The 24190-nt window shown below is 39.6% G+C and overlaps 2 protein-coding genes across 5 annotated transcripts; one reads left to right on the top strand and one right to left on the bottom strand.

Annotated features, from left to right (window-relative positions):
• Positions 1-222: 222 nt before the first annotated feature.
• Positions 223-12184, bottom strand: ralaa (v-ral simian leukemia viral oncogene homolog Aa (ras related)). Of its 2 annotated transcripts, none has more exons than XM_053237149.1 (5): positions 12074-12184; positions 6375-6660; positions 3058-3266; positions 2779-2953; positions 223-1421 (listed from the first exon to the last, which is right to left on the bottom strand). In XM_053237149.1, the coding sequence occupies exons 2-5, from the start codon at positions 6486-6488 to the stop codon at positions 1299-1301; spliced, it is 621 nt and encodes a 206-aa protein (XP_053093124.1). In that variant the 5' UTR covers positions 6489-6660; positions 12074-12184; the 3' UTR covers positions 223-1298. The 2 variants fall into 2 exon arrangements, with proteins under 2 accessions (XP_053093124.1, XP_026770121.2); XM_026914320.3 differs by lacking the exon at positions 12074-12184 and adding an exon at positions 10488-10787.
• On the top strand, positions 11309-22926 carry zgc:111976 (uncharacterized protein LOC553663 homolog). Of its 3 annotated transcripts, none has more exons than XM_053237146.1 (18): positions 11309-11437; positions 11626-11672; positions 11880-11968; positions 13013-13088; positions 13357-13411; positions 14612-14744; positions 14826-14854; positions 15611-15682; positions 15762-15836; positions 15922-15998; positions 16078-16143; positions 16290-16401; positions 17836-17960; positions 18130-18239; positions 19513-19567; positions 19652-19747; positions 19875-19977; positions 22286-22926. In XM_053237146.1, the coding sequence occupies exons 1-18, from the start codon at positions 11418-11420 to the stop codon at positions 22638-22640; spliced, it is 1695 nt and encodes a 564-aa protein (XP_053093121.1). In that variant the 5' UTR covers positions 11309-11417; the 3' UTR covers positions 22641-22926. The 3 variants fall into 3 exon arrangements, with proteins under 3 accessions (XP_053093121.1, XP_026770118.2, XP_026770117.2); XM_026914317.3 differs by having other exon boundaries at positions 15970-15998; positions 19369-19567; positions 22286-22924; XM_026914316.3 differs by having other exon boundaries at positions 19369-19567; positions 22286-22922.
• Positions 22927-24190: the final 1264 nt, after the last annotated feature.

Genomic DNA, 24190 nt, shown 5'->3' with positions numbered 1-24190 from the left:
TCTAATCTAATTATCTTATAAGGTGTGTTTTGATGTGTTTTTTTTTCTTAAAAAAAAAAAAGATGTACAGAATAAAGCATACAACAACAACCACTTCACATACCACACAGAAAAAGACAAACATTGCAGTGATATTTTACAGGGCATTAGCATTACTCATGGCTTTTTTTTTTTCTTTTTTTTTTTTTTTTGTAAATTGTATCTCTGATATTATGGCAGAGAACAACTTGCAAAACACCACCTTTACAAACTACAACAAAGCCCTGCACAGTGTTAACAGTTTAAAATAACGCTGTACAGGGTCAGTGGCATTCCCTGCAAACTACTGCTCCAATATGACACTTGATTAAAAGGTTGAATACGGAGCTTCACATTCACATTGGACATCAAGGCATCAGGAAGTCAAATGGCCCAAAGATGCTTTGCAAGCAACTTCCTGTTGCCAATTCACATTTCTCACAAGTTTAGCAAAAAGCATAAAATTAAATAAAGGGGGAAACTATAAGTTAAACATACACACAGCTAGTGTCTCATAGTTCGTAAGTGTCAGTGTTTGATATTGGGTTAATAGCTAGCAAAGACGTTACTGTGCTTTTCATTTAAATAGCAACAATTTATCACAACTGACAGCCAATCAGTTCACACCATTTTAACTGTAACAACAATATATTTAAATTTTAAAGTTAAAAACTATGTTTTTACAATAAGGACACAGAATGGCCCATTAGAGACTTAGTGACCGCTGACCATATTTCCATCTGATTTCATTCTAAGGCAGTTCAAGGTCTGTTTGGTGGGTTATTTGACCTCTTTTTCACAAAAAAAGTGAACAAATAGCCCAGACATAATAGACCTGAATCCAAAACAGGGGTCATAGTTTACACGAGTGGTCCACATTTTTTTGACCCGCTGGTTCCAGTTCAGGATTTCATCGAGCATCAGGATCCCGGGGCTTGTGCCGAACCTGTAAAAATCACTGGTTGGATTGAGAGCAATTTGAAACGTGACTTTTGCCAACATGTGGCAAAGACTCTCCACAAGATATTGTGGATTTCTGGTACATAATGGCGGAACACATGGCGGAAATTGAAAAAGAGCTCCTAGTAGCTTCACCTGAGGCGAAACTCTAAAGCGCTATGAAACCATCTCCGGCTCTGACGCACAATCACCGTGACAACGCTGCAAACCCCACACACACGCCAGGATTAGCTGGCTGTGAGGTGAAATATAGAACAGACATATTTACATATTTAAAACATTAGGGAAGAGCATGGTAATGATTGTTAAAGCACTTTTTACTATAAAATGCAACATCTCTCTCGAATTCTCTTGGCCAGACTTTTCCTCTTCTTCTTCCCGTTCTTCTCCTTGCTGTCCTCCATCTTTCTGGCACGGATTTCTCTCATCAAGTCAAAGAACACCTGAAAAGACGAGAGTGATGTATACATCCACAATGGCACACAGTAAGCAACACTGTCACATGACTGACACCCACAGAAGAGCTGGAACACAATGATGGTGTTAATTTCCAAGGAATATTTGTAAGATTTTTCTTCAGGTCTGATTCATCTACAAATAAACTGATTCATTCCAGTAAGGTAACTGAAGCAACTTTCAAGGTAGGCAGGGGGTCTCTCTATAAAAATAACTGATGCATTTCATACTTGTACTGTCCTCTGTAATTCCTGTGCTGCACTGCTCTTCTTACTGCACTATTTTATTTATTTATAGGACAGGTACGTTTGTAGACTGTTCTTGTCTGACACCTATCACACTATTCCTCTTCATGCAGTTCTACGTGCAGAACTATATCGTCTTGTTTATGTCATTGTGCAGGTAATGTGATAGTTCATCCCACTTGTATCACTGTGCTTGTACAATAGCTGGAATTTAACGAAAATGTGTCAATTTATAATTTGTCTAATGGTGTCTAATGGAGCAATACTGGCTGTGCTTTCTGTGCCATCTGTGATCTCATGCATGTAGAACAGGGCAGATAGCACTTTCCTTCAAGTGCATCAAGCTGCCCTGGGACAAAGCATGAGCAGCAGTTCCGAAATATGCAGTGGTTGGCTTCGCGTGCCTCAGAGGAAGCATGCATTAGCCTTTCCCCTCCCCGGTTAGTAGAGGTCACGTGACAGGGGAGAGTTAGGTAGTGGGTGGGAATGGGAAAATGTATTAAAAAAAAAAAAAAAACAGGAAAATATGAGACCACAGCATTTCCATTTTTGAGCACCAGATAGGGCATGTAGGAGTGAAAGTGCTGAGAGTAGAGAGGCTCTTGTGCTGTACGACTGCTAGGATTGGTCGGAGGCATTCACTAGACCCAATCATTTGGATTTTTTCACTGTACCATGTTGTAAGTAATTTGCATAGAAGTGAGAAAATCTCAGTTCAAATATTGTTTTCAGTCTGTATCTGGAGTTGCTCTGCGTCACATACTTACATTAAAGAGAAAAAAAAAAAAAAAAAACACAACACCTGGCGTTTTTTCCTTTACCAGCGTGAAAACGTTGGTTGGTAAATATTAAAATTCTGCAATGATTTGAAGGAGATAATGAGATGGGTTTCAGTTCTACATCAGTCATATGCGCTAATCTGAACAAACCTAGTGCTAGATCTGAATTTGTTTCTAGAATGTTTGAACGAGCCTGAGAAGTTGTGTGTGACATTTTAACATGGCTTTGTTTTTGAATGTGACACAAAATCACTATCCCTTGAGTCTATACACCTGAGCTGAACTGAATCTCCGTTCAGGCTCCATCACAGAATACTGACCTTGTCCACGTTGGCGCGGGTTTTGGCGGATGTTTCCACGTAGCACACACCCCACTGCTCAGCTCGACTCTTGGCCTCGTCTGCGCTCACCTGTCTCCTATCCTCCAGGTCCGATTTATTCCCCACCAGAAGGAAGGGTACATTCTCATCCTCCTTCACACGCAGGATCTGCTCTCTGCACAGGGTAGGTATCGCTCAGCATGGCCTCTCCATCGTTCATATTTAACAGTGTTAACCAAGCATGCTCAGACACAGTGCTACTGTACAAGGTTACTCTACCTGAAGTCAGCAGTCGCAGCAAATGATTCCAGCTCGGTGATGGAGAAGACACAGAGGAAGCCCTCTCCACTGCGGAAGTAGTTGTCCCTAATGGCCGCATAGTCTTCTTGACCTGCTGTGTCCAGTATATCGATCTGAACCTCCTCTCCATCCAGGACTACCTTCTTCCTGTAGCTGTCAGCTTTCGTAGGCTCATAGTCCTCCACAAACTGAGACATAGAAGGAAAAAAGTACTAGGATGAGTAAAATTAAGCTTTTTGGACAGGTGTTTTTGGGGGAACTAGGAAAACTTGTGCAATCACAGCTTGTTTAATCCTCAGTCAATTTTACCAAATTTAAAGGTGCATTAGGCAAAAGATTAGTCTTTTTTTCCTCCAGATTAGGCCTCTAACGGTTAAATGGGTTCGATATTTGAATAATTCCCACCCCTATTCATCAAGATGAATCGCCCCAGGATCCACAGTGGGTCGTAGAGAATAGTGTTTATAAAATGACTGACAGGAGGCACATCCAAACACAAACAAGCATTCTGGACTGGAAGTCAGTTTTCCAAAAGGGTTTTCTCAGTGATTTAATCAACTTTTGCTAAGGCCATGGCTTAACATACTGTTTCTGATCATGGTCTACATATCTTCCATGGTTAATTGTACAAGTAAGGAAAAAAATTGACTATTCACCTTAAAAAATGACTACTACTGATAACAATATGTCAGGTCAATGGAAATTAAATTAAAGTACTATCAGGTACAAGTTCAGGTTTCCGGACATGTCTTTTAAATAGTGTTGCTGGAGTACATCTGTAGTAATGATTCAATTTGCTCTCTGTATAAATCACAAAGATGGCAGTGTCTTCACAATGTATAGTGGATATAAAAAAGTCTACACACCCCTATTAAGATGTTTTTGTGAAACCTTTTCCACCCTCAATGTGAAATTACAATGTGTAAAAAAAAAACAAAAAAAAAAACCCTTTTATAATTGGGGATGTGGCATCTCATGATCAAAAGTAATTATCATACAACTGTCAATGAAATTATTCTGATTAACTCCAAATAAAGATCAGCTGTTTCTGTAGGATTTTCTTCACATCATCTTAGTTTCATATGACTGCTGAGTCCATGGTCCACAAAGACCTTACTAAGCCTGTACAGTATCTCACTTGTTGAAAGATATCTATCAGGAGAGGGGTGTAAAAGAATTTCCAAAACATTAGATGTACCATGGAACACTGTGAAAGCCATCACCAACAAATAGAGAAAATGGAGCACCACAATGACATCACCGAGAGCAGGATGTCCCTCCAAAATTTACAAAAAGACAAGACAAAAACTTTCCAGGGAGGCTGCCAAGAGACCTACAGCAACATTAAAGGAGCTGCAGGAATATCTGACTGATTACTCTCTACATGTGACAACAATCTCTTGTATTCTTCACATGTCTTGGCTATGATATATGGTGGCTAGACGGAAGCCCTTTCTCACAAAAAAACATCCAAGCTCAACTAAGTCACACCAAACCATGTGGCTTTTATCAAGGTGGTGGGAATCATGAATAGATACATATACAAGTTGATTTTAGTGCAAAACCTTTAGGTGTCTGCTAGTAAGCTGAAGATTGACTTGGGGCAAAAGATTGAGAGTCAGACTTGCAACCCGAAGGTGAACCTGAAGGTTGTGGGTTCGAGTCTCGGGTCCGGCAGGGATTGTGGGTGGGGGGAGTGAATGACCAGCGCTCTCTTCCACCCTCAATACCACGACTGAGGTGAGACCCTTGAGCAAGGCACCGAACCCCCAACTGCTCCCTGGGCACCGCAGCAAAAAAGGCTGCCCACTGCTCCGGGTGTGTGTTCACGGTGTGTGTGCTCACTACTGTGTGTGTGCACTTGGATGGGTTAAATGCAGAGCACAAATTCCTAGTATGGGTCACCATACTTGGCCATAAGTCACTTCACTTCACTTCACTTCAGGATGAAAAGGAATTTCCCCTTTTAGCACAACAATGACCCAAAGCACACAACCAAATCAACAAAGGAATGGCTTAACCAACAGAAGATCAATGTTTTTGAATGGCCTAACCAGAGCCTAGACCTGAATCTAACTAAAAATCTGTGGGGTGAGCTGAAGCGGACTGTGCACAGGAGATGCTCTTACAATTTCATGGATCTAGAAAGAGTGGGAAAATATTGCCAAGTCAAGATGTGCCATGCTGATAGACTCTTACCCAAAAAGACTGAGTGTGTAATAAAATCAAAAGGTGCTTCAATAAAATATTAGTTTAGGGGTGGGCACACGACTAGGTTATTGTAAGTTTTTTATTTTTCCCTAAAAAGTTTCAGATTGTTTTTCACTTTATTTGTATACTTTGCAATTTCACATGAAAGGTGGGAAATGATCTGACATGATTTATCTTAGTGTCATTCTTTTACGTCACAAAAACCTGCCATTTAAACAGGGGTGTGCAGACTTTTCATATCCACTGTACGCATGATACATGCATACTATGTACACCTAATATTAATGCAAACTGTTTTGACCTTTATTATAATGGCTTGTTGGGCTTGTGGCCATGCATTAGCAGGTTCCCATAATATGTATGTAGGTTGTACGTATGCTAGGAACCCAATAACATACCTTAAAACCCTCAAAAGTCCTTTTAAATGTCATCAGTAGCTTATTGTTCTGCATTTTACACTGACCAATACTTGGCTTCAGTCAATTTTCAGTGGGAAGCAAGTAAACCGTGGCATAGCTTTTCCAGATGTATGTGCAAATTCAGTATATCTGTAAAATATACTGACATGAAGGATTCAGAAGGGACTAAAATCCCAGAGACACACAAACAGGAAACAGGAAAAGGAAAATATTCACTCTACCCAGATTTCCCATGTAAAACTAACCCAGTCAGAACAGGGCTTTAGTTAACTGAATTGAAAATTATTATTTTATTTATGTTACATACTTTCCTGCAACGACTTACAATTAGTCCTTTCTTTCATTTTGTTTATCACATTAATAGCTCAGTTTGCATGGTCACTTAATAATCCCATTTTCAAAATGTATAGACACAACATTATCAAGGTTATTTCACACTGCTATAATATTGGTAACATGCAACAGATCAATAACACAAATATAATAACTCCTTATTCCTATCAAGAATGGTGAAGAATGGCCTCCAGCCCTACCCGATAATCCACAAAGTCGAATTAGCTGAGGCGTGCAAAAAGCAATATTTCCTGATTGAATCTGATGTCTGAACATATTTGTCTTGTTATTTAATACGTTTGTATAAAGGCTTTTTTGTGCTGGTGTTCTTACCTCATCGTACATGAACTGCAAGGTGAGAGCTGACTTGCCCACACCTCCACTGCCGACCATAATCACTTTATGCAGGGCCAGAGAGTTCTGCCCTTTTGGCTTGGCGGTTGCCATGGCAACTCAGGAGGTCAGGGATAGAGAGGAGGATTATGGGAGATGTAGGAGAGTGCTGAGAAGCAGTGAGGAGAGATCGGGAAGAGGGAAATGGTCTAAGTCACAGACGTGATGAGGAGCAACGTGGACTCTGGAGTCTGGAGAAGATAATGTTCAGGACCAAGGCTGGCACCTGGAAAAAGAAAAGGATCTCAAGTAATCACAGCTGAGGACAGAATTGATCCAAGAGAATATTTTAAGAGGCAGACACTATGCAGGTGCTAAAGAAAGTCGGAATCACTGTACCTAATGTCTTATTCATGCATTCACAGTTCCACTGTCTGATATAGCAATGTTTTGGTAAGAGTCTGAAAGAATTTTATCACCATTCAGATTTTGTTAAATGACCTGACACCTGATACATAACAGGAAGATTTTAATAAAATGCATATCAGTATTGGGCATATTAAACACCTGAAGGTTGCTTCCTGGTGGATTCCTGTTGGTCATGTGATGCTCAGAAAATGGCAATGATGCAGTGTTGATCAAGCCAGTCTTTGGTTTTTGGATCCCCACAACCTGCTAGTAGCCAATCTCTTCAGCTTTTTTTAATAGGAGTTACATGTGAGATGGCAATAAACATGCCAGCCATGTGCATATTTGCAAAACTGCTGCTCACGCTGTGTCATAGGCCAGCGCAACACGCTCGGAGAAAAGCGCCATCTGCCCTCTTCCTCATGCATGAGCTCAGAGATACACACGATTATCTACTGCCGCTGTGATTGACAGGGGAGAGAGTGTATGCCACCCTGCTCCCTCCCAGAGAGATGATTAATTTTAATAATATATTTAAAGCTAAATAAAGTTAAATAACAGATTATTATGTTAATAATATACAGTTTTACAGTTAAAAACAAAATTAATTAATATCAGTATTATTGTAAGCTTTTTATTGTAGCTTTTTTTATTGTAATGTAAAAAGTGATTGAAGTTGTTTGAACTACTCATGGGTCATTTCCTTTTAGAGAGTGAACAAATTACAGTGTACAGTAAAATTATTCGCCATGGCTATAAGTGTCTTCATACTTAAAACTCCTTAAAAGCACTTAAAATGGACACACTGTGAGTAAAAGAAACTCACGATGAGGAACATCCAAGCACAAGTTAGATGACAACATTGCTAAAGAGGGGAACGTTCTGTACAGCGATGAGTACTTAAAAATTTGGATTCACATGCATGGACTGTGACAAGGCCAAACCCTTTCCCAAGTGTGTTATATATCTGAAGTAGCTTTCTAATGAAAGTATGAAGCCATTCTTAAAAACATTTGGAAACAAAGTCTGGTTATAAAACCATATTTCATGGCAAGGCTGCACAGATTAAAACAACGACAAAAGCTGTAAATGAGTAAAACCAACTTTTTCAACAGGAAAAAGTTTCACGTAATGTTAGCTTGCTTCACATCTCCAGGAGTACTCAAACACAAATCATTTAGGTTTAAGGGGTTCAGCTGAGAAATAAGGTTAGAACCCCTGCTCTAAGGCATTTAAAGCTCATCCATGACATTTGTTTGATTGTTAATACTTCTAAACTCTACGTCTAATGATAACATGGTGCAAAACAATGCGACATGAAGCATAAGGTGATCTTTTAAGTAAAGAATATAATACTTGGGGACATGCTGTTATAGGAAAATCATCAACAACGGGGTGTGGTCTGACCTGAAGCAGAGTTACTCTTACCTCCCGAAATTGCTATTTTCCAATAACAGCACATTTTATTCATCTTATACCACAGCAATTCCCCAACAAGTCAATTTTGTTATTTGTTAAAGAACGACATGTTGTACATTTTATCTGTTAAGTTTAATGTTGTGGAATGTCTGCAAAACATATATGCGGTAGCAGCTATAAACAGTCGTTTCCTCACCAGCCTCTCTTTTTCCCCCCTTTCTCATCAAGTTAATAAGACAAAAAGCTTCTCATGTCACCCAGAACCGCAAAGCCATCTGTCCTTTCCCATGTTGGAGAACTTACAGTTCTACCTCTGACTATTATGAAGCACTGAAGACTTCTTGCAAAACTACAAAATAAACATCTCCTCACAGAAAACATGACGATGTCATCAATGACACATTTAAATCTGTGTATGTGGAAGGAATAACATACACTATATGGTCAAAAGTTTGAACAAACCTGACCGTCACACCCATATGTGCTTGTTGAACATCTCATTCCAGATTTGTTGTTCCAGAGTTCTTCCCCCTTTGCTGTTATAATAACCTCCACTCTTCTGGGAAGGCTTTCCACTAGATTTTGGAGTTTGGCTGTGAGGATTTGTGTTCATTCAGCCATAAGAGCATTAGTGAGGTCAGGCACTGATGTTGGGTGAGGAGGGTTGGAGTGCAGTCACGTTTCAATTCATCCCAAAAGTATTCAGTGAGGTTGAGGTCAGGGTTCTACTCTGCCAACCTTGGCAAACCATGTCTTCATGGAGCTTGGTTTGCGTACGGGATATTATCATGCTGGAACAGGTTTGGGCCTCTTAGTTTCATTGAAGGGAAATCATAATGCTACAGTATACAAAGATATTCTATACAACTGTATGCTTAGTTTAGGGAAGAGCCACATATGGGATTGATTGTCGAGTGTCCACATATACTCCTGAGCAAAAAAACTGGGCCAAACCCAAAATAGCAAATATTAAGCTTTTAACTGTCTTAACAAATCATTGGTCAGAAAATGAGCAAGAATGAAACAAATGCACTCCTGAGAGCTCCTGTGCCACCATTTGCTGGTTTACTTTTTCTGCAGTGAGCTGTTTGGGGAAAAGCTAGAAACAGGGAAATTCACTTATATAGTCTTCTTGTACGCAAAGGTAAAATCATGATTAAAATGTTTGATGTAAAATTCAAACTAATAGCTACATGTCTGGTGTACAAAATTTTCCAAAAATATCTTCTGGGATGTTTTTTTTCTTTGGTTATTATTTGATTATCTGCTGCACCTGATGCAGCCCATCAACGGCCACGAGGCTTAAACTTTTAAAGAAATCAGAGGGAAAAGCTCTCCCATACTAAGTTCCTTTATCTATTTGTTTAATTCTGGCTAATTATCCGACCAATGATTTGTTGTTAAGACCATTAAAAGCTAATATTTTGCCATTTCGGGCTTGACCCATTTTAATTTGCCCGGGAGTGTACTTTTGGTCATGTAGTGTATTATCAGACTATATAAGAGTGCATTAATATAAGCCTGGGATTTGAATTACAGCAGGCACTACTGTCAGAGCTGCTGTTATGGAAAATTAATCAACAGCTTCTGACCAATCAGATTTAAGACTGCAGCAGTGCTGTGGTATAATCAGTTCTTCACATATCTGTACATCACACACTGCCTTCTTCTAGTCACATATAAAGATAGCTGAAAAACCTCTAAAACATTAAAACCATTAGAGATATGTACAATTTATTCAGGCAGAAAGCTAAAACATTTGTCTAAAGCTGGTAAAGCTGATGTAAGGATGATATAAATCCAGAGCAGTGTCACTGACAAACCCTCAGAAATAAATGAAGAAGTGATAAATAATACAAAAATGAAGTATTTCACATTCTCACAACTGAAAATGTTAGTGTAAAGTCCATAGTTTGTATCATAGAGCTACATTTATTAGCTAATTGACTACATGGGTTGGACATTAATGCTACATTAGCATCAGGCTTAGCCACTAGCTCGCTAGTCATCACTGCCAATCCAGACGACTCTGTCCTGCACATGTAGTGCACTAAGTAGGGAGTTAAAAGCATCAGTTCACACTCTACAGAGTGCATCAGTTATTATAACGCACCCCATTGAGATTCAGTCCATGAGCTAGCCGGCTAGCGTTATGTGACTGTAGTGCTAACTAGATAGCTACTACTATTCTTCTGAATCCAGTGTCTGTAAACATGTTTATAACATTCAGATTTTCAGTATTTAACAGTTCTGCATGCAGCACATATCTGCAAGGAGCAAAATTACCTTAGCTTCTTAGGAGCCGGTCAACAAAGAGACAAATTTAAACACAATATATCTAGGAGGAGCCTTTCTCTTCTCTTCTCTTCCCTGCTCTTCTCTTCCTACAGCCAGGTGACACTCAGTAGCCCGACATCCCGGATCCAGACTGTGATTAAAAATGTTCTTATCAACCCCGAGTGTTTAGCCAAACTGACACCAATCCGGTGGATAAACCGCCAGTCATTAGCCTAATGCTTAAAGACCACCGCCTCGGGACAGGAGGGTCAGACAGCAGTAAGGCTGGGAATCGATTCCATGAATGAATCGATTCTCCAGTTCCAAGGTTTTGGGAATAGGGAATCGATTCTAAAGCTTCAGAGTCGGTTCCACACTGTTATTCTTCCTCAGCTTACACGTGAGAAAGTTTGGCAAATGTCTGCCTCCATCTTCATGCCACTAACATCAGTATTTCAGAAAAACAAAGCAGAATAAAATAAAACGTCCAATTTGCAGCAGAAATCAGATTATTATTTTGGATTTTGTTGATATCGTCGCCAATGCAAAAGAACTTCAGGATCTGAAGAAGTGGACAAACAAAGCAAGAAAACGTGTTAATGTTTAACTTCTGTTAGCCATAAAGGAAATCTGACACTTGAATGTCCAAAACAATGTTCACATAAATGAAAACAGTGGCATTAGATTCATAATCTACTATTAAAGAGCTGATATTACACAGCTGTGGTGTTAGTGCCGATTCATTCAGCACTGCACCTGAAGTTCATTGAGTGTGTGGAACCGACTCTTTGAATCGACTCCATTGATTCCCGACGCTTGGGATAGGAAGCGGAGTCGACTCCTGGATTCGAACAGGAAGCAGCGACGCTGTAGAGACAAGCGTGGAGACGCGCTGGTAGGATGCTTCTGCGCATGCGTAAATAGGCTTGCACATAAGCCATGCTTTTAAATGTTGGAAGGTGAGAAGGTGGTATTATTGTACTGTCTGTAGTAACGGTTTAGAAATTAATTTATAATGAACAAAACAATACAATAAGGCAGTATAGCTATTATACTTAAGCTATTAAGGGTTTTGTTTCATTATGTGCGAAGTTCAGCTATAATCTAATCCTGAATGCAAATGCCTTGTTTGCTTCCTCTTCATTAGAAGAAAGCAGAAACCAGAAACAGCTGAGATGGACTCAAAAGTGGATGGTAAGAGGAACAGTGAACTTCATGGACTTGAACAAATGTTCAGCAACACATCACATTGCCCATGGCACACATACTGTATCTGCAGTTGTGTGTAAACGAGTGTGCCTTTTAAAACCAAAGGGCCAGATAGAAACTTCATATATATATATATATATATATATATATAGTATTTACTTATTCACTGTCATTTGTCATTTGACCTCCTAGTCCTGAAGACGACCTATTTATCTGGATTAAGGTCCAAATATGCAGAAAAACCATGGAGTGAGACCTTTCAGCTGGTGCACAGATGCATGGTAGGAAAACCTCAAATCGTCTGCTCTCACATGAAATATTAAGAGCCTGCTAGATGCGGGATGATGTAAGGTGTGATTTAGCTCAAGGTTGAGAGTAATACTGACCATCTGCTTGCTTCAGTCATATTCTCCTCTGTGTGATATTCCATGTCTTAACCAGTTACACAAGCACTAGCCTGGTGCTCTGACCGCTGCTGGGCTGCTGAGCGAGTTGCGTGCACAGCCTAACAAATGTCTTCCAGATGCAGGGCTTAAGTAAGACTATTGTGGCCGGAACAGCCCTGTGCCAAACTAATACGTAAACAGCTGCTTCCTTCTCTGGAGGTTGGAAGAGGAGAGTATTGCTTCTGCGTGCTCACAGAGGCGGTTCTGCTTTTTGTTTCTTCAATTTTTCAGGGTGACCTTAATTTACTGTACACATTTATGTTTCATGTGATTTCATTTAAATGATTACTGAACCTCAAACAGACATTTTTCTCTAGCAGGAAGCAAAAGCAAACCAGGATGGTAGCATGTATAGTATAGTTCTTTGACTTTTAGCAGTCAAACAGTGATTTATGGTAATAATTACACCACATGAACGCAATAAATGAACCCTGTATCTCCACCCAAAAGTTTCTACAGTGTAACCCCAGATTTTTTGGCCTAGGTCCTGGGCCTTTGACTTTATTGAAAATATCCATTAAAAGTTTCTGCCCAGAGGAGAATTAACAGCTAAGCCAAAGCCCAAAAATTATCACTCCCAATGTACAGTCTTAAACAGAACAATATTAATGTTGAGGTCATGAGAGTCTGCTTCAAGTCTGTAATGCTTTTAGCAAGCTTCATCAGTATACCGCTACATTACTGCCAGTCTTTTGATACAATATATAAATCAAAATACAAATAGATTGTTTTTTTTAACCCAGAAATGATTGAATGCAGGTGAATTTTTGAAGCTAGTAGGAACCAATCAGCACAGTTTTCCACATAATTTGATTAGTGTCCTTAGTGTCTTAAAACATTGTTCATTTTTAAAAAAATATATTTTCTCTGCCTTTCCAGGAGAAATCTAGAACAGACATTATGCACTGTGGGCCAATCACGAGATGCCTGCAGAAACTCCAGGAAGCTCAGAATGGTAATAATCTCCAGCACATCATCCATCACGCTGAAATAGTGAAAAATGCAGTTTTAGGGGGAGAAAAAAGGTTAAATATTGGTCTCGAAAAAAGTTCTTCTGCTTATCTGTAAGGGAATCATTGAGGCTGTATTTTAAAGCATACTAGATAGAACCTGTTTAGAAAGGAACAAACAATGTACTATCCAAGGAACTGTGCATGCTGGAACAAACAATAATGAATCTATTTATGATGAGGTGCTCTTTTTGTGTCTTTATTAATCTACAGTGACCTCTCTGAGTGCCATGGTGACGAGACTGGAGATGATTGCCAAACAGAGAGGGTTTGAACTCTTTAATACAACTACCACTTTTGGTTGATGGAGCTGTTTGTAATTTTAGAGCTCTCTCCTGCCTACCTGGGGAAATTACATTTGCAATTAAAAAAATGACAAGCCTCTCTTTTCTCCCTGTAAAATAGACAGCGTGAAATCACTGATTATCATTGCACCTCTTTGACGCCAGCAGATGGCCAGTCATGGTCTAGGGAACAGAGCATGAGCAGTAGAGACCGCTGGAGCGAGAGCGTGAGCAGTAGAGACCGCTGGAGCGAGAGCGTGAGCAGTAGAGACCGCTGGAGCGAGAGCGTGAGCAGTAGAGACCGCTGGAGCGAGAGCGTGAGCAGTAGATACCGTAGGAGCGAGAGCGTGAGCAGTAGAGACCGTAGGAGCGAGAGCGTGAGCAGTAGAGACCGTAGGAGCGAGAGCGTGAGCAGTAGAGACCGTAGGAGCGAGAGCGTGAGCAGTAGATACCGTAGGAGCGAGAGCGTGAGCAGTAGATACCGTAGGAGCGACAGCGTGAGCAGTAGAGACCGTAGGAGCGACAGCGTGAGCAGTAGAGACCGTAGGAGCGAGAGCGTGAGCAGTAGAGACTGTAGGAGCGAGAGCGTGAGCAGTAGAGACCGCTGGAGCGAGTGTGAGCAGTAGAGACTGTAGGAAAGGGTGGGACAGTGTCTTCTCCAAATGCTTGCCTATATTTGTTATGGATATCCCCATGTTCAATAGAGACCTCCTCACACCAAGAGCGTGCATGATGACTTAATCTAGGGCTTTTCATATTGCAAGCAACAATCTCTCTCCTTTCTGTCCATCTCTTGTCATCTTTCTGCTTATCTCTGCACAACACAGTCAGCCATAATATAGTGAATCACTGTTTTTCTATGAAAATTAAATGATGTTAATCTAAATAATGCAAATAATTTTTGTCCCTAGCCTTTAAAAAATTGCAAACTGCACCTTTAAGCCTTCCTTTAAGTTAGGTCTGTTCTTTTTTTTTTTTTTTTTTTAAACCTCATCTACACTGTATCTGAGTAGTATGAGTTGTGGTGATAAGTCACTGTAAATCTTCCTTGACTTAGGATGTGAATAGTCATAAAAATGTCTTCATATACTTAGTGAAACAATGAGAAAAACCAAACCTCCTAGCCAACATATGTAGTTTATGCATGAGCGCTTAACTACATGCTGAACGTCTGACCTCTGTAGACTGGGCTCCCACTTGAGTCCCACAGAGACTGCGTGCTATCTGACAGCTGATCTGTTCTATGTGGAGGTGCTGCTGCTGCCTGGGGGAGAGGTTGAGGATGTGAAAGTCGCTCAGCATGGAGCAGCTCCTGAGGTATGAAGAATGCAGATGTATTATGAGGAGTCAGTCACTTGTTCTTAGTGTTTGACTAATTACTCATTTTTCTTTTTTTAGTCAAATGCATCACTTTGTCAGCTGCTAAGGTAAGAAATTACTGCATAAATTATTCCTGTTGTGTAAGCCAAAAAAACTGTGACAGAAAAAAAATTCTTTTTCATATCTATATAGACATACACTCACCAACTCACCACTTTAAAAGCTACACCTGTGCACCTGCTCATTCACGCAATTATCCAATTAGGCTCACTGAAATTGCAAAGGAAAAAAGACCAGGTAATGTTTTCCCTTTTTAGTTTCTAGTTTTAGTGAGTCTGTACCCACTATAGCCTCAGTTTCCTATTCTTGGCTAACGAGAGTGGAACCTGATGTGGTCTTCTGCTTTTGTAGACCATCCACCTGAAGTTTCGGTGTATTGTGCGCTCTGAGATGCTCTTCTGCTCGTCACGGTTGTAAAGAGTGCGTATTTGAGTTTGTGTAGCTTTCTTGGGAGCTAGAACCAGTCTGGCCATTCTTCTGTCATTTCTCTCATCAACAAAGTATATTCGCCTGCAGACCCTCTGCACATAATTATATATATATAATTAATTTTTTTTGCACAGTTCTGTGTAAACTCTAGTGACTGTTGTGCATTAAAAAGTGACTGAGATCACATTTTTCCACATCCTGGTATTTGCTGTGAACATTAACTGCGGCTCTTGACCAGTATCTGCATAATTTTATGCATTGCGCTGCTGCCACACATGATTGGCTGTTTGGATAACTGCCTGAATAAGCAGGTTTACATGTGTTCCTAATAAAGCGGTCAGTGGGTGTATACTGACTTTTTCCTATCAATATAGGATGAAGAAATTTAAGGAATTCTCACTCAAGCTGGATGACCTTGCTTCTCTCTACAACATACCAGGCGACGGGTATTACTGCACCAAGTATGCATCAATACCACCAACCTATTTTATTTAGGTTTTTATGTGCATTTTTTTTATCCCGCAGTGATACCAAGCTAAAGGTGTACACATCCCTTCAGCATCTGCAGAAAGACCTATTGAAGATCTCCAATTTACCAAGGTATGAAGAACAAAATATTTTAATATCAGATGAAATGTGTAAATCCTTGCCAGAGTGAAAAAAAAGAAATGTATTTAATTTTTAGACGTTTGATAGAGAGTGACGCTCATGTTGATATGGTTCTGAATGGCAGAATTGGAAGTGTTACACCTAGCAGAGAAGGTAAAGTGCCAGTGTCTTCAATGCTTTTGGTGATGAATGGATGTCCGTATGGAATGTAATGGTATCCCTTCCTTACCAGGAAGCCCAATGAGCATTGAGTACTACATCAGCCCCTCAGATGCTCTGATGGAGCGGTTACATCCAGGTACATAATTCGTGGCTATATAGAGTTGTAAGACCTAGGAGGGATAATAACCACAAATGCATTTTATAGGAGTTTAAACCAATATGTGGTGCTCTAGTGAGTTTACAGAAGCTGGATTCTTGCCTGATTCATTTTTCCTGTGACAGGGGAGGGCAGCCGTAGCCAGACGGCCCTGGTGGTGGTGGGTGTCAGTGCCGCTACACACAGGTTACAGATGGAGTCTCTGATTCCCACACCACCTCAAGTGGACTCACTAGGGTGCGTAATGAGATGTAGGACTCGTCTGACTTCAGGATGTCTGTGGGTTCTTAAGGTCATAATCATTTTGAAATTACATTTTGCAAATGAATGGTTGGCTGTTTTAAATGGTCTTAAATTCAGATTTTCATGAATGGTTGAAAAATATAAGGCTATATTTTTTATGCCCTTGAATAATTTGATTATTCACATGTGGTACCTCATATGAGATGGGGTGGGGGTGTTCACGGAACGTTAAAATTAGCTACCTGATGTTGAATTAGTTAAAATCCCATTCATTTATTCATTCATTCATTCAGTAGGCGCTTTATCCTGCTCAGAGTCGCAGTGAATATGGTTCCTATCCCAGGAACACTGGCTGTGAGGCACACTGGATGGCATGCCAGTCCATCGCAGGATACCATGCGCGTGCACACACACCCACACACATATATATTTTTGCACCCAAAGTGTGAAAAACATAACCTAAGGGCATGTGTTTGGGAGGTGGAAGGAAACCAGAGTACTTTGAGGTAACCTATGCGGACCCTGAGAGAACATGCACAGAAAGACACATAGACAGTAACCTGAGCTCAGGACTGTCCCTGGAGCTGTGAGGGGGCACCGCTCCCGTTGTGCCACCGTGCCACACTAGATAAAATCTGTATCAGCTAGTGAGGCTTGGTGTTTACTATGCTATAAAAACATACTTTGATGGTGAGACAAATTCCCTATATACTTCCCTATACAAATTCCTTGTATACTTAAATATATTACATTTAACTTAGTATTATATTTAACTGCAGTACCTGTAGACTCCAGTGCCCTGTTTCACTACTGTTTTTAAAATGTCCTTGGTGACTTGCCCTCGCCATTTCCCCTTGGGTGAATCTCAGACGCTGGTTTAAGGGTTGTTCCTTTACTATATTAGCTCAAATTAAGTTTGATGTTGACACCTTGGAGGGACACGGTATGCACTGTAGATTTCGGGAGCAGAACTTGCCCAGAAATCATTGTGATATGAAGCAATTACATTTTTGGATCACAAAGAATCGCCAAATAAAGCTGTTCATCAGTGTATAGCAATAAAATACTTTATGTGTATAATTAAATACACTCAAAATAAATAAATTATATAAAAAAAAAAATCTTTAATGAAATTGCCTGTTGCATTATTGTGCTTATTATTGAGACCAAATGCTCATTTATTATAAATTCACTCCTTCCTATAGGTATTACATGCTTCTGAGTCAGTAGGGAAAGTAGACAATGGCATCTTAAAAAACCTCTCCTTGCTCTTGCTCTCTCTCTCTCTCTCTCTCTCTCTCTCTCTCTCTCTCTCTCTCTCTCTCTCTCTCACTATGTCTCGCTCTCTATCTCGCTTTCTTTCTCGCTCTCTTGTCTATCTGTAATGGATTTAAATAATTTCTGTTTCACCCGTTGAATATGTTTCAGGCTTCCTGCTTTCATCCCGCTGTCTGAAAAATGCTCCGAGTCCATGCCAGCCTTGTTCCTTCTCAAAATCAAGCCGCCAGTGCCCATGCTCAACACCTTCATCCACAAGATGAGCCAGATAACAGGTCACTAATCTATCTAGAAGGTGTCTCCGACAGCACTACAGGATGAAATAGTGTTTGATTGGATTGATATACACTCTGGTTAAAGCATGAAGTTGTAGTTGCATTAATTTCATGTCCTTGAAGGTGTCCTTGAGGATGCTAACAAATGATCCTGATTCATCTTCCTTAGACATTCCCCCAGATGCTGACCTGAAGGGGGAGCCACTTTTCCAGTTGCTCCAGTCGGCTGTTCTAGAGGACGAGAGATCATGTGATGGAAAAGATGCTCACTTTCTTGTAGTATGTAAAACATAATACTGTATTATTTATACTTAATATTCTTAAATTATTTATACTTAATAACTTGTCAAAGCACCATTTCAGAGTAAAGAATATTATCTATGCTGCTATTATTCTCATGATTTTTATTTCTGTAACTAGAGCTAAGCATAAATGTCACAGCATCAAGTGTATGTGGCGGTCTGGGAAAACCCATCAAATATTTCTGTAGCAGTGTTTTGGAAAAACGATGAAAAATCATGTTTTGACCAAAATTGAGTTTTTCTGCCAAAATATACTTCTCTACATTTCCGAAACATAATTATATTTCACCAAAATGATGTGGATAAGTTAAAAATGTTTAAATGTTCTAATAAAAAGGCATAAGAAGACAATTGGACAAGACTGACTGAAGTAATCTGCGATTATTTCCCACTCAATATTGGCATTGAAAGAGATCAGTCGAGTGAAGGGACAGTGATGAGGCTCGTGTTTAAATGCTGCATGTAACTTTTACCTCAGATGATGAGACAGAATTCATTTTTCACTGTAAACTTGCAATTCTTTTAAAAACATTTGGCAGTAGTGTTGTTTTTCCATCAGTCGATTAGGTTATAGGAGAGATAGGAGAGGCATCTTTCAGTGAAATTGGAATAGAATCTTTAAAAGCAGTTTTCTTCCTCTTGACATTTGGGGTTAACTGAAACAGACCAGTTGTGCTTGAGATACGTGCCAAAGTGGAATATATTTCAGTTCAGGAAGGCCTGTAGTTCTTAAAACTATATATAGTAGAAAATGTCAAAAGCTGTATATGTGAAGGGTTTTTCTAGGGTGCCACATGGCACCATGATACCACCGGGTGCAGTGAGAGTCATGTGACCTTAATGACTTTCATGATGTTTTAGGCATGAATAACACAGATTTAATTTGCCAAGGAATTTCCCACCACAGATGAACTGATGAATCCTCTCAAATGAGTAGTGCAACATCTTTAAATTTACATCTCCAGTTGCCTTAACTCATTAAAAGTGGACAAATTAATCACCTGGATATCTGTATAAACCATATAAACCACAAACTCGTCATTGCATTTCAGTGGTTTCATATGCAGCTGCAAAATGTGAAACTTGGATTTGGAAATTGCTCTTAGTCTCTGCCAGATGCTGAGTTTCACAGCTATTTGATCGCTGATGCTGAGTGGAAGTGTGACATCTGGAAAGGATCCCTAATTCACACAGTTCCTTTCACCCATCCTGCCCACGTGCCTGCCTTGTTGGACCTTCTCCGGTATCAGTCTGCCATTAACACCCTACTGGCGAGCTGCATCACCAGTCTTAAGCACCAGCCAGGTAGCATGTTAACCATGCATGTAGAAACTCACTGAATTTATAATGTAACATCTGTTCTTGAACTTGTGAACGTCTTTATGGCAGAGTTAGCATGTGACCTTAGTGGTGAAATCTTACCCGAGTCTGACTGCAGCTTTTCTGTGACCTTCAGCGTCCCGGACAGCGACACATTGGCAGTTTGTATGTGCTTACTTTATGTCTGTTGTGGTGGATGAAACCTGATTTAATATTTCATGGTGTACACACCACATGCTGTTTGATTTTTCACTCTCTTCTTGTCCTCCGTATTCTGTGTATCGGCGTCTAGTGCTCGTTTCTGTGGTGGATTGTCGTCAGCTGCGCTGCAAGCTGCTAATGCCTGGTACAGTGGATCACTCTCTAGATGACTATATCTCCAGAGTCCTCACACGGTACGAAAATATACATTTTACTGCATAGCAAAGAAAATATGATAAATTTATCAATATAAAAAACAGCTACAGTATCAGCTACACTGTATTTTTCCATGTATAGTACTCCAAACTTGAATTATGAATATTAGGACTGCATGATATGACTAAAATAATTCATTACAAAATTGCAAACATATTGCAACTGTAATATGTCTTACAATTTATTAAAATGCACTGAAGGAGTCCTTTTTTTATTCATTATTCCCCCACCTCGCAAAGCACATAAACACATTGCTGTATTTTAGGAAGGTCAGGTCTTGGTCAAGAACAATTTCTAGACTATAAGTATCAAGTGCTTCTTGTTCACCATGATTAGCCACTGATGCCTCAGATACTGCCCAGATAAATAAGACCTTCTTTATAAGTAATAAATAAGACCTTCTTTATTTGTAATTTTTATATGGGGTGTTCTATAGTTCAGTTCAGTTCAATTCAGTTTTAACTGTGTAGTCCTTTTAACCATGGATATTGTCTCAAAGCAGCTTTACAGAAATATACAAGTTCAGCATATAAATTTTAAATGTATACATTTATCCCTAATGAGCAAGAGGTGACGGTGGCAAGGAAAAACTCCCTGAGATGATATGAGGAAGAAACCTTGAGAGGAACCAGACTCAGAAGGGAACCCTTCCTCATCTGGGTGACAACGGATAGTGCAGTTATAAATAAATCCCTTCTATAACTGTGTACTACATGGACAAATGCAGTTGTGTAACTAGGAAATTCATTATAGTTTTCACATGAAGTCTATTTTGTTGAAGTTATTAACTGTTCACTGATGGAGACTTGAGTGCAAAACTGTTAGTGGCAATTGCAGTCCTAAGCCATTGTAGAAAAACTGTTTGTATCAGTTGCAGTCCAAATCCATCTTCATAGTTTTTAAGTGGTCTATACTATACTATATATTTTGAACAAAAGTTGGACACAGCTGGCTTTTATACTGATGTGTGCATGCAAAAGGACATGCGTTAGACCATATAGGTAATGCCCAAGGCTAAGATAGGAGAAAAACACGAGCAAGGACAGAACATAATGACCCCTGTCTCCTTTAGACCTCTGGACCTGCCTGATCCTTTCTGATACTCCACTTCTTCTATGAGCTTCCGTCACCTCAGAATCACTTGCTACTGATAGCACCACATGAGTAGCCTGAAGTTTGCTGTGGTTGGTACCACAGGGATCCCCTAAACATAGCTGTTGATGGTCTCACTTGGATAGCCTAAAGATTTGCACTTACTGAATTCATTCTATACCCAAGTTTCATTCATTATTCATTGGATAACTTCACTTGAATAGTATAGAATTGAAGCAATAAAAAAAAACCCTTACGCTCATACTGAAGATCCTGTCAACACACTCAGTACTGTTTGCCTCTGTAGTATGCACTTGTGTATGAGTAATGATTTATAATCCCACCATCCGCTGTCACCCAGAAGAGGACGAGTTCCCTTTTGAGCCTGGCTTCTTTCAAGGTTTCTTCCTCATGTCATCTCAGGGAGATTTTCTTTGCCACTGTCGCCTCTGACTTGCTTATTAGAGCTCAAAATGCAACTCTATATCTGGAATTTTGTAAAGCTGTTTTGTGACAATGCCCATTGTTATAAGTGCTACATAAAAAAAAAAAAAATAAATAAAAAAAATGTTATGAATTGACATGATTTGGATCCACTTGTCCCCAGTTTAGAGAAAAGCATTACTGCAGATCAGTACAAAGTTCTTCTGACTGATCACTTTTGATTTGATAGGGATGAAAGTGATTTAAATATTCATAAATCATATGATATGGCCTTCCTGTCCACCAGATTTCAACCCAATTGAACACACATAGGAGATTTTGGAGCGATGTGTTAGACATCGCTCTCTAACATCATCATTAAAACACCAATTGATGGAATATTTTTTGGAAGCATGATGTTCATCTCTAGACTCCAGTTCCAGAGACTTGTAGGGTCTGTGCCAAGGCACATTGAAGCTGTTCTTGTGACTCGTAGTGGTCCAAAACCATACTAAGACTTATTATGTTGGCTAACAGTCAATATTTTGACTGTTGTTTTGGTTATTTCATTCCAATGATGCTATTTATCACCACAGCACTCACAGCTTCTGTGAAACCAGTTTATATCTACAATATCAGCACTGGAAAGGCCAGTATTATCGTCATGATTAAAAATTGATATATTGTGCAGTCCTAATGAACGTAACTATGAACAGAAGTATTATATGTATGTTTCATTATAGGTGGGCTTATGCATTCCTTTCTTTCTAGGTGCATGTCTATCCCCATCACTTTGAGAGCTTTACGGAAGAGGATATCCAGCTTGAGGGCTCCAGAACTGCCACTTGAACCTGATTCTTCTAGGAAAGCCGAGAGTTCATCCTCTACACCGGCACATTGTGCTGTAGAAAACACTCCAGCAGTCCTCCCTTCTGCCGTGCTCTCCCCTGAGCCCATGGGGGAGGACGATCTTCCCTCTAACCCTGGCCACTATGTCATGTCTGTAGCTGCTGCTCCGGCAGTTGATGGTGCTAATACAGATGCAATTGCTAACCCTTCGCCCTGTGCCTCTGTGGGTGTTTATTCACACTGGGTGGCCAGCAGCTTTCCAGCTGAGCTGATTTAGAGTAGTGGAAAGGATGATCATGCCTGAGAGATATGTAGTAAATTATTTGTTTTGAAGAAAGTCATTAATAAAGATATTTTAAATGGAAGATGTCACATAATCTGGAATTTTCCCAGAGAGCTAGAGATATTTTTTTGTATCTAAACACATTTTTTCAGCAATACATAGCATCTGTTCTGCCTAAATATAGCTTCATTGTGCATTGAAACATCATCACATGATGATCCAGTATGGTTAAAATACTCATACTAGGGTAAAAAGGTTAGGTTGTAATAAATGAGGCTGAAGGTCTTCCTTTATACATACATGTATGTATGTGTGTGTGTGTGTGTGTGTGTGTATGTGTATATATGTGTATATATGTATATATATATATATATATATATAATGTATGTGTGTGTATAAATTTATATAAAAATAAATTTGCCATGCCTCCTAGTAATCTGTGTAAGAAAGACCTTTAAAAGAGGAAGTACACAGCATTCTTCTATTGCATGCTGCTGAGGCATTTGGCTGTTAAGGGTTTCTTGGGCTTGGCATTTGACCCTGTTCCAGACAGCCGGCACACCACTGATTGGTACCATGCGAGCCAAATAAACAAGTAAAAGTAGTTGTTGTACCTAGAATTTTCTCAAATCTGCTCCTGGAAAAACAGTCTCTTCAGACATTAGCCATGCTACAGAGATTGTGTTCAGATCTGTAATGAATGAATAGATGTGTTCGTCCAAAACCATTTATAAAGTTCAGAAGTTTTGTGGTTTGGCCATATTATAATATGTTCCTTGCAAAAGGGAAAGTTGCCAATAATTAAGGATGTTACAGACTTTTTCTCATGCAGTTTTAAAGCCATGGACTAGGTAAGCAGGAAAGCATCTTTATTTCTTTAGCTCTATTTGAACTTCATTTAGTTTAGAAATCCAAATGTAGATCTTGATACTTTTTAATATATATTGTTATAATAAATAAATGTTGCTATTTGGTTATATCAGAGTATATACTGCATATCTTAATCCCAGCAGGCACTTAAAGCAGTAATAGGCCTTGTCCTTTTGTGCTCCATAAAGACAATGAAAGGGACTGATATGAGTTTCATCCTTGTTATGCTCGGGTTCCTGCACAGCACAATAAAGTTTCCGTTGATGGAGGTCAGCCATTTTAATTTCATTCAGGAAGTCTAAGAGACTTACAATAGGCCAGACAATAAAGCCTTAGTCACTGTCAGTGTACTTTGTGGACCTTGGGTCATGTGGATAATTGTCTCTGTGCGAGCATGCTGATCTAGGATAATCTAACATCTCTCCCTGTGTCCTTGTTACATCATTCATGTTGATGTGAAGAATAAAATTGGATCATGGAGCACCATTTGTACTCCATGACCCCAAGGAAAAGAGAGAACACAAGCATCACACACCACATCCACATGACAAGTGCATATGAAAGCATTTTAACAGAACACATTGTTTTCATTCATCAGGCATTCCTGACACATGGATTATCCTTTTCTGTGTACTCCTAATTCTTAAGATATGTGTTTACTGGAAGAATATGAG

Source organism: Pangasianodon hypophthalmus, chromosome 1 (genome assembly GCF_027358585.1).
Source record: "Pangasianodon hypophthalmus isolate fPanHyp1 chromosome 1, fPanHyp1.pri, whole genome shotgun sequence".
Taxonomy (NCBI): Eukaryota; Metazoa; Chordata; class Actinopteri; order Siluriformes; family Pangasiidae; genus Pangasianodon; species Pangasianodon hypophthalmus.
The sequence above is the reverse complement of the archived record's forward strand: the minus strand, read 5'-3'. Positions and strand labels throughout refer to the sequence as shown.